General features: G+C 34.2%; 1 protein-coding gene across 2 annotated transcripts in view; it reads right to left on the reverse strand.

Annotated features, from left to right (window-relative positions):
* The window catches only part of LOC131689575 (diuretic hormone receptor-like), a 112,559-nt gene that overhangs the window by 10,202 nt on the left and 87,943 nt on the right, over positions 1-14,414 (reverse strand). For both annotated transcript variants that reach the window (XM_058974766.1, XM_058974765.1), the window contains exons 7-9: positions 3,657-3,739; positions 3,458-3,568; positions 3,007-3,192 (exon numbers count right to left, since the gene is read on the reverse strand). In XM_058974766.1, coding sequence (XP_058830749.1) covers positions 3,007-3,192; positions 3,458-3,568; positions 3,657-3,739 — 380 coding nt within the window. The remainder of the gene's footprint in view (positions 1-3,006; positions 3,193-3,457; positions 3,569-3,656; positions 3,740-14,414) is intronic.

Below are 14,414 nucleotides of genomic sequence, written 5' to 3' on the forward strand. Positions count from 1 at the left end.
TTGTTTTTCCCTTTTCGATTACGGTTTTCTTTTCTTGACCGTATCGTTAAAGATTATCTGGGGTTTCTACAGTTTTGATGGGCCCTAATTAGGCATCGGGAAACTGAAATGTTCAATTTGTTTTGGAATTCAAAGATGTCTTTTAAGTCACAGATTTTTGTAATGAATAAAATTTGTTAAGTCCAGTATTTTAACGCGTAGTTGGAAATAGTAAATTGAGATAAGGTCAAATGTGCTTTCGAGCCCCTTAAAAAGAGATCAATAGCGAGAATACGGTTCAGGTATAGTAATACCTGTAAATACTATTCATTTGCATTGAAGTAAATAGAAAGGAACATGAAATGTCTTGGCTATGTTGGCGACTATATAATTGTCGATAGCACGAAAGCCATACATTCTGTCGATTACTGTGCATTCTTTTTTCCAGTCAACCTTATAGCTTGCAAATTGTTTTGTTTGGAATTCCATTTCTGGAAATATAGGTTAATGAGTTTCATATAAACCAATACCATGAAAAGGAATGATTCGAACTACCAGAATAAGCATTTAAATTCTTCGAAAAGCAAGTGGCCATTGAAAGTGTTCCTGGACAGATAAACTGCTTTCGAAACATGAACATTCTTAAAATAATTAGTCTTATTTTGTGCAAATATAGTATTTTTAGTCACATTGATCATGAAATTGATACCTTTGGAATTACAGTACAAAACATTGTCATTTGTTACTACTCAGTAATGTGTATGCCAAAATTTTGCCAGATCAACTATCTGTGCAATGCATAAACTAACCTCGCTAAATTACGTATACAATACTGATTACTCAAACGAAGCGTATAATTTACGGATATTTCCGGACTTTGATCCGTTATTTTCCATAAAAGATCATTCCAATACAATGAATATCCTGTTTCATTAATATCATCCCAAAACAGGTATTCTTAGTTTTCAATTGACATATTTAAACATATGTTACATTCAAAATTCAATGCAGATACGAATAGTTCCAAAAACGCTCGAAGACTGTCTTTTTTCAAAAACTCTATTATCCATATCATCCATGTTGAGATAACCAAAGATTTCTTTAATTATAGCAGATATAAACGCTCGGTATAGAATTGAATTAAATTAAGTTTTCAATTGTAGTAGTTTGTAGTTTTCAACTTTTGGTCACATGACTTTTCATAGTGCAACGTTTCGAAGGAATCTTCAGGGAAAAGCAGGGTTTGAACGTAAATTATTTATAGTTTCTCATAATACAAATATTTTGCAAATTTCGCCAGGACTACAAATATTTAATATTTATTAAGCTTGTTTCCGTGAGTGATTCTGCTCTACATAAAAATGGAAAAAAAAACTATTTATAGGGAAACGGCTGACAAAAATAGCTTTGTCTTCCTAAACCTACACAATTACGTCACAATATCAAATTAGCTGGGCCATTAACAAATATTTCAGATTAGTTAAAGATCTTATGACAACACTTTGAAATGGATAGAGAGATATCAGGATAGATGTAAGTCGTGACAGTTGACACGAACACGAAGGGAGAGACCGTCAGAAGCAGTGATGCTATGAAAAGTGAAATTTTCATCAATCTTCAGGACATCAATCGGTTTTTGCTTAAGAACTTTTTCCACAAGCATCAGATCGTTTTGCAGACTTTGTTTCCTTGACAAATTTCCTATAAAAATCAGATATCTAATTATTTTTAGGAGATAACGGGCGACTCTTGGAAGAATTAATTTGCAAAAGACAATTTTCCCATAAGAAACCCCTTGTAAACTTTAAACTGTGGGCGCGAAAATATAGTTTCACCGATCAAGCTAAAAATTTGCAGGGTTGTTCTGGGAGCTAAATGGGTCCCAAAAAGTTACTCGGAGCCAATTTTTTTTATTTTCATATAACCATGTCCCACTCTAATGCTCATGCTCTGCGATCTCTCAGAACATTGTGTGAGTTGAATTGACATACATACTAGTGTGGGACATAAGCGTTATTTTTTCATAGCAAAGTTCGTTTTGGGTTCCCGAATAATTCGGCAAAATTTGTGGTAGATTGGATGAGGCCTGATATCCCGCATTGCATTTGAAGTTTGTATGGAAATTAATATGGGAAAAGCAACTTTTTGCATTTCTATTTCTAGTGACCACAGTCCAGCCTGATGTATGTAAATGTAACTTATAAGTATAGCAAAGGAAGTGCCTAACGACTTTGTCGAAGGAAAAGTAAAGCTAGAATGCATCTTAAAATAGTTATGACTGTTCAAAATTCTATGATGCGGATTAGTAAACAAAATATAGCATAGTAAACAAATATCATTTTTTTTCTGCCAACACGCGACAAGATCAGATATATGAAAATTGCTTCAGTTTAAAATTTTGCTTCGACTTCGTAATTTGAGGATTCGGTGTACCACAAAAGCTAGTGGGCCACTTATTACCTCATTCGGTTTTGTGTGAAATACTTTTAGAATTCTTTCGAATCGGTGGAGAAAGATAACTGAGCTATGGTCTTGGGTTATAAGACGCTGCTGTTATCTTGTTATTGCATAGCAAGAACGACGTGAACAAAGATATCGCATTTTAGAACCATTCATCTCAGCTCTGCCAAATGAATTCAAACTCTACAATGGAATCGAAATGAAAAATTATCAACAATCACACTTTGATACTGTGTCCATAGATTTATCGGTTTGTACCTTCAGGCCTTTGGACAATGTAACCAAAATAGAACCACAAAATTCTACCAATCGAACATTGTTTCCTTCTGCGCAAAATACCAGCCATGAATCTTTCAAACCCCGAACCAAGGGCATCTGATCAAGCTAACCGGAAATTGGATTCCCAGGCAGCTGTGTATTGGACATTTCCATTCCCTCGTTATTCCCTTAACTAAATCGAGAGAGAGAAATAGCAATAGATAAAGCATTCCTCCTCAAAACCGCTTCCCCCACGGTGGACGGACGGACGAACGAACACCGGCAAAACATTTTCACCCCATTGCTCACCTGTGTGCTTAGCAGGGCAGCTCTCGATACCGCAAAGATGTGGCTACCGACACCCTCGTTCGGTCCGTAAATCACGATAAGATAGGTGATGCCCAGCAGCGGGATAAGTACCAGCAGTGCCTTGGATGCCTTTCGGTATTGCCTCGTTTCCACCGTGTTGGCCGACCGGAGCTTTGTGATGAGAACCTAGAGAACGAAAAAGGAGAGTCAAGTTAGAGTACGATGTGATCATGCACTTGGAGGAGGATAAAGGGTTACAAAATTCGATTAGAGCAGGAAAAAGCAGCTTTCTTCAATTGTACCGGCTCACATGATTCGATTTCGTGTTTTGCTTGTACCGCAATTGAAGAAGATGCAGGATCGGAGTGAGTTAGCCGATTAGCTTACATAGCGGAAATTAAAGTCAAATCGAATTCGAAACACATGTTAGATTGTTGATGACTCTACTCACCCACATAATTCGAAGCAGAAATATGAGATTTATGATTAACACCGCACAGGTTGGCCCCTGGATTATCCAGTCAATGTGAGATTCTCGCATCCAAGAGCATTCGATTTCAAGCTGTTCGCGAAAGAAAAATCAAAATTTCAAGTGGGTGTCTGCTTCTATTTTAGACACAAACGTTAAACCTAAATTGTTGTGTACTTACTTTAACCGGAATCTCTGGGGGCGCATCGGATGAATACAGTGACTTGGTGATGGCCCACGCTACGACGAAAATTACAGGTCCTCCTGAAATGAGCAACAGATGTTGTTTTTTCTAAGAACAGAAAAAAGTATCTTAAATGATAATGAAACGACAGAAAAAATCAAATCCATCATCTATTTCAGAGGCAAGGTCAAAACAGAGCACCGAATGTTCTTTGCCATAATATGACAAATACAAAAAAATACCCGTCATTCGTGATACAGAGGGAGAATCATGTTAGCACTGATAAAATGGAAGTTACAGTAAATTACCCCAATAAGTCTAGCGTTTTGTCTATATAGCAGAGGAATTTTCCGCTTCGCTGTCGGAGGATTACACAGCTTTCTGTCAAATCTGTTTCATAGATTGTTACCAATGAAGTCAGTGAAAATCTATGAAAGCAATAAGCTTCGTAATAAAATACCAAAGATCATAATTTGAAACCGGAAAACGCGTTTCCACTATTGCCACTAGGGCATTGCGAAATAAATGTTTTTGGGCAACTTCGATTGAAGTTTTAATCAGTAACACTATGTAAACATAACAACGAAAAAAATACAATAAAACTACCATTGAAAATTATAGTCCCTAACATTTTCGAAGAAAAATTCCTTTTTTATTTAGTAAATGTGGTTGAATCGTGTAAAAACCAAATTGTTATGTATGTAGCGATATGTTTACTAAATAAATAAAAAAATATTTAAATCGGACCAATCCTTTTATGAAAAGTCTTACTCGCAGCAGTTTCAACATAAATGTAATCAACAGGGTCGGCGAAATACGTGGGTAGTATGGGTAGTACTACCCACTCGAAAATTACCAAGGTGGGAATTACCCACTCGAATGTTTGGAACACACCAAAACCTGAGATTAATCACGAATGTGTCTCGCACGCAAAATGCATGCGTCTGAAACTCCCAAAACATTTTATTCATATACAACTTTCTTTGCTTTGCAATTTAAATTTCTTGAAAATATGAGATAATAATTAGGATTTGTTTTAAATTTGAAATCGTTTGTTATATTTATGCTAAGGCGACTTTTTGACACATCTAAGTCTTAAAACAAGGACTTCAGATCGATATACAAAAAATATGAACGCAATTTTATTCAGACTAAAGAATGCAGTAAGCAATATTGTTAAAGACTGACTAGATCTACGTTTTATATTTTTTGAGCAAGAATAAATATTTGATTAAAAATTGAAACAAGGAGTAATACTAGTAGGCTTTTTATAAGAAAGACAAAAAACATACACAAGAGGCATTGATTCCAACATCAGTAGCAGAAACCGTATCAGGGATAGTGAGGAGAGGGTGGACAAGAATAACCGGGAAAAAATTAAACTAGCAGCTTTTTGGTAAACGGAAGATCACTATCATGAATAGATTCGCCAGCTGGCCACCTTGGATCCACTAGGAACTCTTGAGATCAGATTGCCAAAAAAGAAGGGATAACTAAATTTCCCAAGTAACAATTGAAGTTTTATAGCACGCCACAAGTTATGAGTAAAAAACAAAATTGGGATCAAGAGTACCCACTCTCCCCTAACGATGTGGGCATAGTGGTTGAAATGTAAATGTAAAACCATAAGATTTGTGGGACGTTATTTGCAGCACAGGCTCTTTTATGATCGCCCTCACCGCTACTGTCATAATAAATAGCATAGAAGCTATGCATAGCTCTCATCATCTGTTGATGTTACGGTAATATACGCACTTCAATGCTTAAAGCGAGCATCTTTGCTGTCAGATAAATTTGTGCGTTTAAAGAACAATCATTACGTTTATATACAGTATTATCATTTCATCGCGAAACGTCTATCATTAGCATGTGAATCCACAAGGAATGCAGTTCACCGAAAAAGGATTCTTGGTTCTGTGTATTCCAATCAAAGGTTGAATCGTGTACACAACGTGGGCCCTAGCCACCAGACGAAATATTGTTTTTCTCGTTAATCCGTCAACGAACCGGTGTCAATAACCGCGTTTTTCAGCTTCACCAAGTTTTCCATTTGCGTTACTAACGTCGCGTCTATTCGTAAAAATTCGGGCTATCCAACATCCAGAAAGTCCCTGCAAGACTTATGCGCTTACAATTCTGTGCACTCTCTGCCCACCACGGAGTAGGAGACCATCCACGGTTGTTCGCGCCGAATATACTTGTTTCGTGTGACCTTTAATTCGACTGTTTCGGATATAGTGTACGCGTAGTATATCGTGGGAGTTGAAGTCTTTTAGAACCAGCCGAGGTGCGATCTATATGAAAACAATATTAATAAGTTTTTGCCTTTGATTCGGACTTGAAAAGCGACGACTTTAGTGCCTGGTATCGAACAATGGCTAATCTGATTGAAATGATAGCACGTTTTGATCCCCAGAGCGCTCCTACATAGTGTATTCTCGGCCCTGGCGAATTATGTTAAAATTGTGGAAGATCTACGTCGGAAGTTTACTAGGTTTTGCATAACGCATATGCATTGTGTAAAACCTAGGAAATTAATAGGACTGACGCACTTACGTCGGTTTTGTAACAGTACCCATCAAGGGACATTCTCAGGCCTTTACGAGGAAGCATAGGAGGAGAAATTATTCTCCTCTTTCGAATATTTATAGGCACATTAGAAGTTGTTCCCACAATGGGGACAGGGACGAATGACCACAGAGTTAAAGTACCCTCAAATAAAACGTTAATGTTGTAGCCCTTTTCAGCATTTTCTCTCGGAGCGTTCCTCAAACGAATGCTTCAGTTTTTCCCCGTATAATTTACTAACTAATACCCATCGCGCGTTTCTGCGACTTTCAACGAAATACGAAGAAAACACGATTTGTTCCGAAGCGCCATTTGGCGGGCAGTTAATACCCAACCGATAGCACACAAACACGCTCCATAACACATGCCTACTAAGTATAAATTTTGACGGCAATCGGTTCAGCCGTTTGGGAGTCCATAAATCATATAGATACAAACATTGACTTTTACATATATATAAATATAATATATATATATATATATATATATATATATATATATATATATATATATATATATATATATATATATATATATATATATATATATATATATATATATATATATATATATATATATATATATATATATATATATATATATATATATATATATAGGGTGTTTGGTTCATGGTTAAGAATCTCTCGGGGGTGATAGACTGCCATATTTGGAGAAAAAAATTGTTCCACACATACCACCAAATCTCAACCGTTACAGAGTTATTGAACTTTTTGTGTAAAAAACTTATTTGTCTTAAAATACCTCTAACTTTAAAAGTATACTTTGAATTTTAAATGTTTTAGTTCCATTCGAAAGGTGAGAAAATTTCGCATTGAGTGATGCCCTCACATGTTTCAGTTAATTAGTTTAAGTAGCCTTTTCAAAGTAATTTATTGAAAATTAAACAATTTTAAACGATTTTTCGTTCATTTCTTGAAAATCCTAATAGTTAACCTCATTATTTTAATAATTCAGATTGTTAGTCTTAATGAGCTTCTTAATTCGTTCGTTGACATGATACACTTACCTTTTCTTATTTTCATGTTTTTTGGTTATTCAACTTGGATATTTTTATCTCATTTTCACTAGTACCAACTCTAATTGAAAAATTATAGCACTTATTGTACTTTTTTCATTTTATTCGAAAGCCAGGAAAATTTTACAGTGAAAAATGTATTAATACCTTTCAGTTAAGTGAATTTAGTATTCTTTTAAGAGTAAATTAGTTTGAAGTTAGTGCTATTATTAGCATTTTCGTTAATTTTCTTAAAATAGTAAATAATAAACATCACCATTATTATCATGGAAATAATGCATCTCAGCAAATTCTATAGTTCTTTCTTTGACTCCATTCAATTATCTCTTTTGGTTTCGACGCAAAATCGTTTTTATCACGTTTTCATATGCAAAACTAACGATTTCGAACCCACTACATTTGTGGCGAGCTCATGCTGTGTTAACTATTAAATAGCAGCAAAATGAAAAGAGATATAGACAAAGTGTCTAATAAAAAGTTATAGAGTACATTAAGGAGCATCAAATGAACAATAGTAACGATAAATTTTGTTGATTAATAATTAGAATAATTAAAAAACTCTCCAAAAACACAAATTTTGAGTTATTTCGTTAGTAAACAATCATTTAGCACACTTAGCTAAAAGATATTTGTACATACACCGATAGGACATTTTCTCAGCTTTCCAATGAAATCTTGTAAATAACGATATAAAGCATATTTTTTAGATTAGAGTCTTTTAAGCACTTGCAAGTCGATTACAGGAAAAGTATAGTAATGAAATTACAAAGAAATGAGAAGAGATAGAAATATGACGTCCAAGAACAAATTATAAATCGTCCTAAAACCCAACTTTTGGATAATGGATATTGCTATAATCATACTTCATTATTTCGGGAAAATTAGCAAAAACCTCCTCAAATCTCAAGCTTTTTACTACTTTACAGCTAAAAGGTAATTAAAACTAATTACTTAAAAGATATGAGAATACCATTCAATAGGAAATTTTCTCACCTTTCGAATGGAACTGAAACATTTAAAATACAAAGTATACTTTTAAAGTTAGAGGTATTTTAAGACAAATAAGTTTGTTTATACAAAAAGTTCAATAACTCTGTAACGGTTGAGATTTGATGGTATGTGTAGAACAGTTTTTTTCGCCAAATATGGCAGTCTATCACCCCCCGAGGAATTCTCAACCATGAACCGAACACCCTGTATATATATATATATATATATATATATATATATATATATATATATATATATATATATATATATATATATATATATATATATATATATATATATATATATATATATATATATATATATATATATATATATATATATATATATATATATATATATATATATATATATATATATATATATATATATATATATATATATATATATATATATATATATATATATATATATATATATATATATATATATATATATATATATATATATATATATATATATATATATATATATATATATATATATATATATATATATATATATATATATATATATATATATATATATATATATAGGGTGTTGAGCCCATTGTCGCCATGTTTCTATTATCACCCTACCCATTTGAAGCCGTTGGTTAGAGCAGTGTCTGCCATCTTTGTTCAACGCATTGAGTCAAATGGTAGCGCAACAATAGGGGCACTCGATTCGAGTTTTCGTTGCGCTCAAACACGAGAATTTCACTATTTTCAGCGCATTTGTGTTATTATATTGGTTCTTAACAACGAAGCAATGGTGTTGATGTCAATTTTTTCGTATTCCATTGATAGTAGGCCGAGAAATTAATGAATTAGTGAGGCACCCTGCTTAGTATGGTGAAAATAGGCACTTTACCCTATATATATATATACACTCAAGTTTTTTTTTACGCGGTTTTTTTTTGCGCGGTATTTTTTTACGCGGTTTTTTTTACGCGGATTTTGAAATTTACGCGGTTTTCATTTACGCGGATTTTGAAATTTACGCGGTTTTCATTTACGCGGATTTTGAAATTTACGCGGTTTTCATTTACGCGGTTTTTGAAATTTACGCGGTTTTCATTTACGCGGATTTTGGAACTTACGCGGTATCCATCAATGAGGTTCCCTTTATCGCGGATTCTTAAATTTAAGTGGTCTTCATTTACGCGGATTTTGAAATTTACGCGGTTTTCATTTACGCGGATTTTGAAATTTACGCGGTTTTCATTTACGCGGATTTTGAAATTTACGCGGTTTTCATTTACGCGGATTTTGAAATTTACGCGGTTTTCATTTACGCGGATTTTGAAATTTACGCGGTTTTCATTTACGCGGTTTTCATTTACGCGGCTCGTATCCCCCGCGTAAAAAAAAACCTGAGCGTATATATATATATATATATATATATATATATATATATATATATATATATATATATATATATATATATATATATATATATATATATATATATATATATATATATATATATATATATATATATATATATATATATATATATATATATATATATATATATATATATATATATATATATATATACTAGCTAATACCTATCGCGCGTTGCTGCGATTTTCAGCAAAATAGGAGCAATATACAATCTGTTCCGTAGTGGCGAGCAGATAATCCCCAACCAATAGCACACAAACACGCTCCATCACAAATGCCTGCTGTGTATAAATTTTCACGGACATAAGTTAAGCCGTTTGGGAGTCTATAAATAATATAATACAAACTTTGACTTTTATATATATAGATAGATATATAGATATAGATATAGATATAGATATAGATATAGATATAGATATAGATATAGATATAGATATAGATATAGATATAGATATAGATATAGATATAGATATAGATATAGATATAGATATAGATATAGATATAGATATAGATATAGATATAAATAGATATGTGGGATATGTTGGCAATTCCTGAGAAGTCTCTTCACAAAAGCAAAACTTTTCATAATTCTCTTCGCATTTTCCACACCGTGCCTTGTTTCTACAATGGGTAACTCCATGACCCCATTGTTTGCAACGACGCGCGGCACAAAAAGGCGAACAGGTAGACCAGATCCGTTAAAAAAACAAAGTTTGGAAGAACAGATCTGGCGGAAGGCTGAACGCAATTGCTTGCATACTGTCTGACTAAAGCGACTGGAAGGAGCCAACCCCATATTTCGTAATTAACGCCCCTCTCGAATACTACACCATTAATCTCTATTTCCCGGGCAGGCACGTAGACAAAATACTCCTTCGAACACGCCCGACTTTTTTAAGATAAAACACGCGATATTTCGATGATGATCCGGGGGCCCGTTTTATTAAATGGGTATGGTTTGTATTGAAAAAGATTTTTTTGCCATCAAAGCCCAATAAGCCTGGAAAGATGTTGGTCGACGGAGCTACCTTCCCATTAGTCCACACCAGGCATTGAATTTATCACTCATATGAGTAAATGAGTCCGAATAATTTGCCACTATGACAATAAAAACTCATATTTTCACACGAAAAGTTATTGGCACTCACATAACTTCTTCGGATAAATACGGCGCATTATTGCTCCGGAGAAATAAATCCGCGGTAGAATGAGCGAATGAGTTTATCGCGGTATACTTTTTGCGCTCTCAGTCTTGCTACCGCTATTCCAAATCACGAAAGAACAAGTTTATCGTAATTCTTTGTCGCTTTTCTTAGAAATGAAGTGTATATTTTTACGAGAAGGAAAAAATTAAATAAATTTTATCGGGAAAATTATTCTCACGCTATTTTTGGAGACGGAGAATTTTGCGACTCATCTTATCTCGGAAAAGTTGAACATCGTATAAGCTTCTTCTCTAGTGAGTGAGTGAGAATTACAATGCCTGGTCCACACTATCATGTGGGCTGTAGTACCCACCAAAGAAGGTTCTATCGCAGGGAATGGAAATTTAAAAGAAAGGAGTAATTGGGACTTAGCTGTACAAATGCTCCATGTAGTATCAGTAATCAACAAACACGTTTTCGCTGAGCCGTCGGTCATACAGACCGTTAACAAAGGGTGCTTTCAAATTGCCATCAGCTATTATCAGGGAATTTTGATTTCCACTTACACACGCCATGCCTGAAATCATTCCGAATCTTATTACCCACTCTGGAAAAAAAAAAAGTGTTCCGTCTGCCCTGTTTACCGTGACAGCGTAAATATCGCGAGTTGTGAGGTCCGATATAAGACATGCGTTAATAGCACTATTCGCAAGTATACATGTACGAGGCATTTCACGTGGATTTGTTATGCCTTTTTGTTGAAAGCTTCGAAGACAGGGTTAAGTAGCTTTCGAACATAGAAGATTCCTTCGCGGAAATACGGTTCTTAAGCTATGAAAGCTTTTGCTTCCTGAAAAAGGTGGGATAGATTCATAGCTGCTGTACGTCTATGCTGAAGATTAATATGGGGTACTCGAACCATGGTCGATCAGAGCATTACACATTTTAACACCGGCACTTATTGTACAACTACTAAAAGATACCAAACACGTTGGCTTATAATCGCCTATAGCGAACCCCGAAGTGGGCATTAGTGACATGACCATCATTTGAATCTCACGATTTGCGAAGAAACAAACCGTCCACTGTGCAAGAGATTCGCTTAACACAGCTAGGACAATACCCACGACACTACGTGCGCGACTGGCATATTTTAATCATGTCAGCCATTCAGTCTTCAGCATGGAGAAATACTTCGCGTCGAGAACTCCTGTATGCTGTGTATGTATCGTACTCGTTACAACTCATTTATGATAATAATTTTAATGAACACATGTTAAACTAAATTTTAATAATAGAACTGGCGACATTCTAAACAATAGAAATTGCGATTTGCTATACAACAGAAGTTACCGCGTGCTAAATACTAGGTACCGCAAGGTGTTGAACGCAAGTTTGAACATGCCCGTTGGACGAGTTCGCGTGGGCTGTGGCTAGTGCGTTATCGTGGGCATAATCGAAATGCGTCGCATGTTGGAAAAAAAACTTTATATCTCTGCACAGAAACAAAAGGACAAAAATATATTCACAGATTATTGAACGTTTTCCGCGTCATTTGATATATTTTTTTATTATTTGTGATGCCGAGACCAAGAAAATATTTTAAATTGTTTATTAAAAATGTATGTAAAGTACTACTATTAAAACAAATAAAAAATAAAAATAACAGGGAATGAATACTTCTGTCTGAAAAAAATATACACTGAAATAAATGTTGTGTCATTTTTCAAAAAAACGAAAATTTATGATAAAAATTTAAATTGCGAAAAAACCCATTTTTTAATTTTTTTATATTTTGTTACCAAAAGACTAAAGAGAAAAGAAACATTTTGAATGTGATTGCATGATGGAGAAAAAATCGGTAAAAAAGTTTTCCTAACAATAACTTCGTACATGTTTTCAAATTTCATACTAATAGACATACAAAATTGTAATTTTATTACAGAATATAATTCTAAGCACCATTTAAAATCAAAATGCATTTAACAAAAATCTTCCAAAATGCGATAGTTTTCGAGATATTTGAAATTTTGCTACTTCAAAAACAATTAATTCGTGTAATTATGCTCTTTTTAAAAGTTATTCGCGTTACCCCATCGAAAAATGTCAAAAATTTAATGTTTATCGTTTTAAAGACGTAAAAGCAACTTTTTTAGTGTATTTGGATCCTGGAGAAGCTTTCAATGAAAAAGCTTTCCTAACAACAACTTTTGACATTTTTTTATAATTCTTACTATTTGCAGTCAAAAATACAATTTTCTTTTTGAATAAGATTCTAAACGCCATTTTATATCGAAATGCTCTCAACAAACAATTTCTAAAATATAGTAGTTCTCGAGATATTTTAACTTTTGTTTTAAAAAGGTTGCTTTTACGTCTTTAAAACGATAAACATTAAATTTTTGAGATTTTTTGATGGGGTAATGTGAATAACTTTTAAAAAGAGCATAATTACACGAATTAATTGTTTTTGAAGTAGCAAAATTTAAAATATCTCGAAAACTATCGCATTTTGGTAGATTTTTGTTAAATGCATTTTGATTTTAAATGGTGCTTAGAATTATATTCTGTAATAAAATTACAATTTTTTATGTCAATTAGTATGAAATTTAAAAAAACATGTACGAAGTTATTGTTAGAAAAACTTTTTTACCGATTTTTTCTCCATCATGCAATCACAATCAAAATGTTTCCACTCCATGTCCCCTATCCATTTTCGAGGCCCATTTGACGTGGTTTGACTTTATAAGAAAATTTATTGCAATAATTAACTGTAATCATCTGCAGTACTTTTATTTGCGTCCTTATCCTGCCTAGTACAAATTTCAGAATAACTGTTGAGCTTGAGAGACATTCAGAAACTCCGATTTTGTCCAAACCATCTGCTTCAATATATTTCAATTCTTTTGAATCTATTTCCCTGTGATTGCCGTGTGTAATCATCATTTCCTGAGCGGTAGGAAAGGACAAGGAGGTGTAAAGAAGTAGAATTGGAAGGTTGGGAAAAATAACAGCACAAAACAAAAATAAACAACAGGTAAGTTAAACTCACAAGTAGTTCAACTTGCCTGCGAATAAGCCTAAAGCTCTTTACTACATTGGATAAGAAACTTTAGTATGTCTCTGAGTTTCAGTCGTCCAAACATGGTTTCGTCTATATAAGGACGGCTGAAGACTCGAACTCACAATTGCGCTACCGCTGGACAGTTGCATATCAGATGATATGAGGTTCCGTAGTCGGATTCACAAAGATCACATGAAAAAGACTCAGCGCGCTAAATAGTTACCATGTGATAATTGAGTTTGCAGTGGCCGGTTAAAGCCCTGGTCAGCACGCCGCAGTGGAGCTTCGAAAAATGTAAGAGATTTTTCGAAACCACTGGGCATGGTTGTTCTAGAAACGCCTTTGTTTGGCGACACGTTTGTAGATTTCTCCAATAATTGCGGTGCTCGGACGAAGCCCAGGACCGTATTTTTTCCCGTATCCAACTTGTCGAAATTGACAGCGCGGGCTCAGGACCAACGAAGTCAATTGCTGAACATGCCCTGGCCAATTCGTCAGCCCATTCATTTCCAGTAATACCGCAATGTCCGGGCACCCAGATAAGGT

The sequence above is a fragment of the Topomyia yanbarensis genome, chromosome 3, assembly GCF_030247195.1.
Source record: "Topomyia yanbarensis strain Yona2022 chromosome 3, ASM3024719v1, whole genome shotgun sequence".
In the NCBI taxonomy this organism is placed as follows: domain Eukaryota; kingdom Metazoa; phylum Arthropoda; class Insecta; order Diptera; family Culicidae; genus Topomyia; species Topomyia yanbarensis.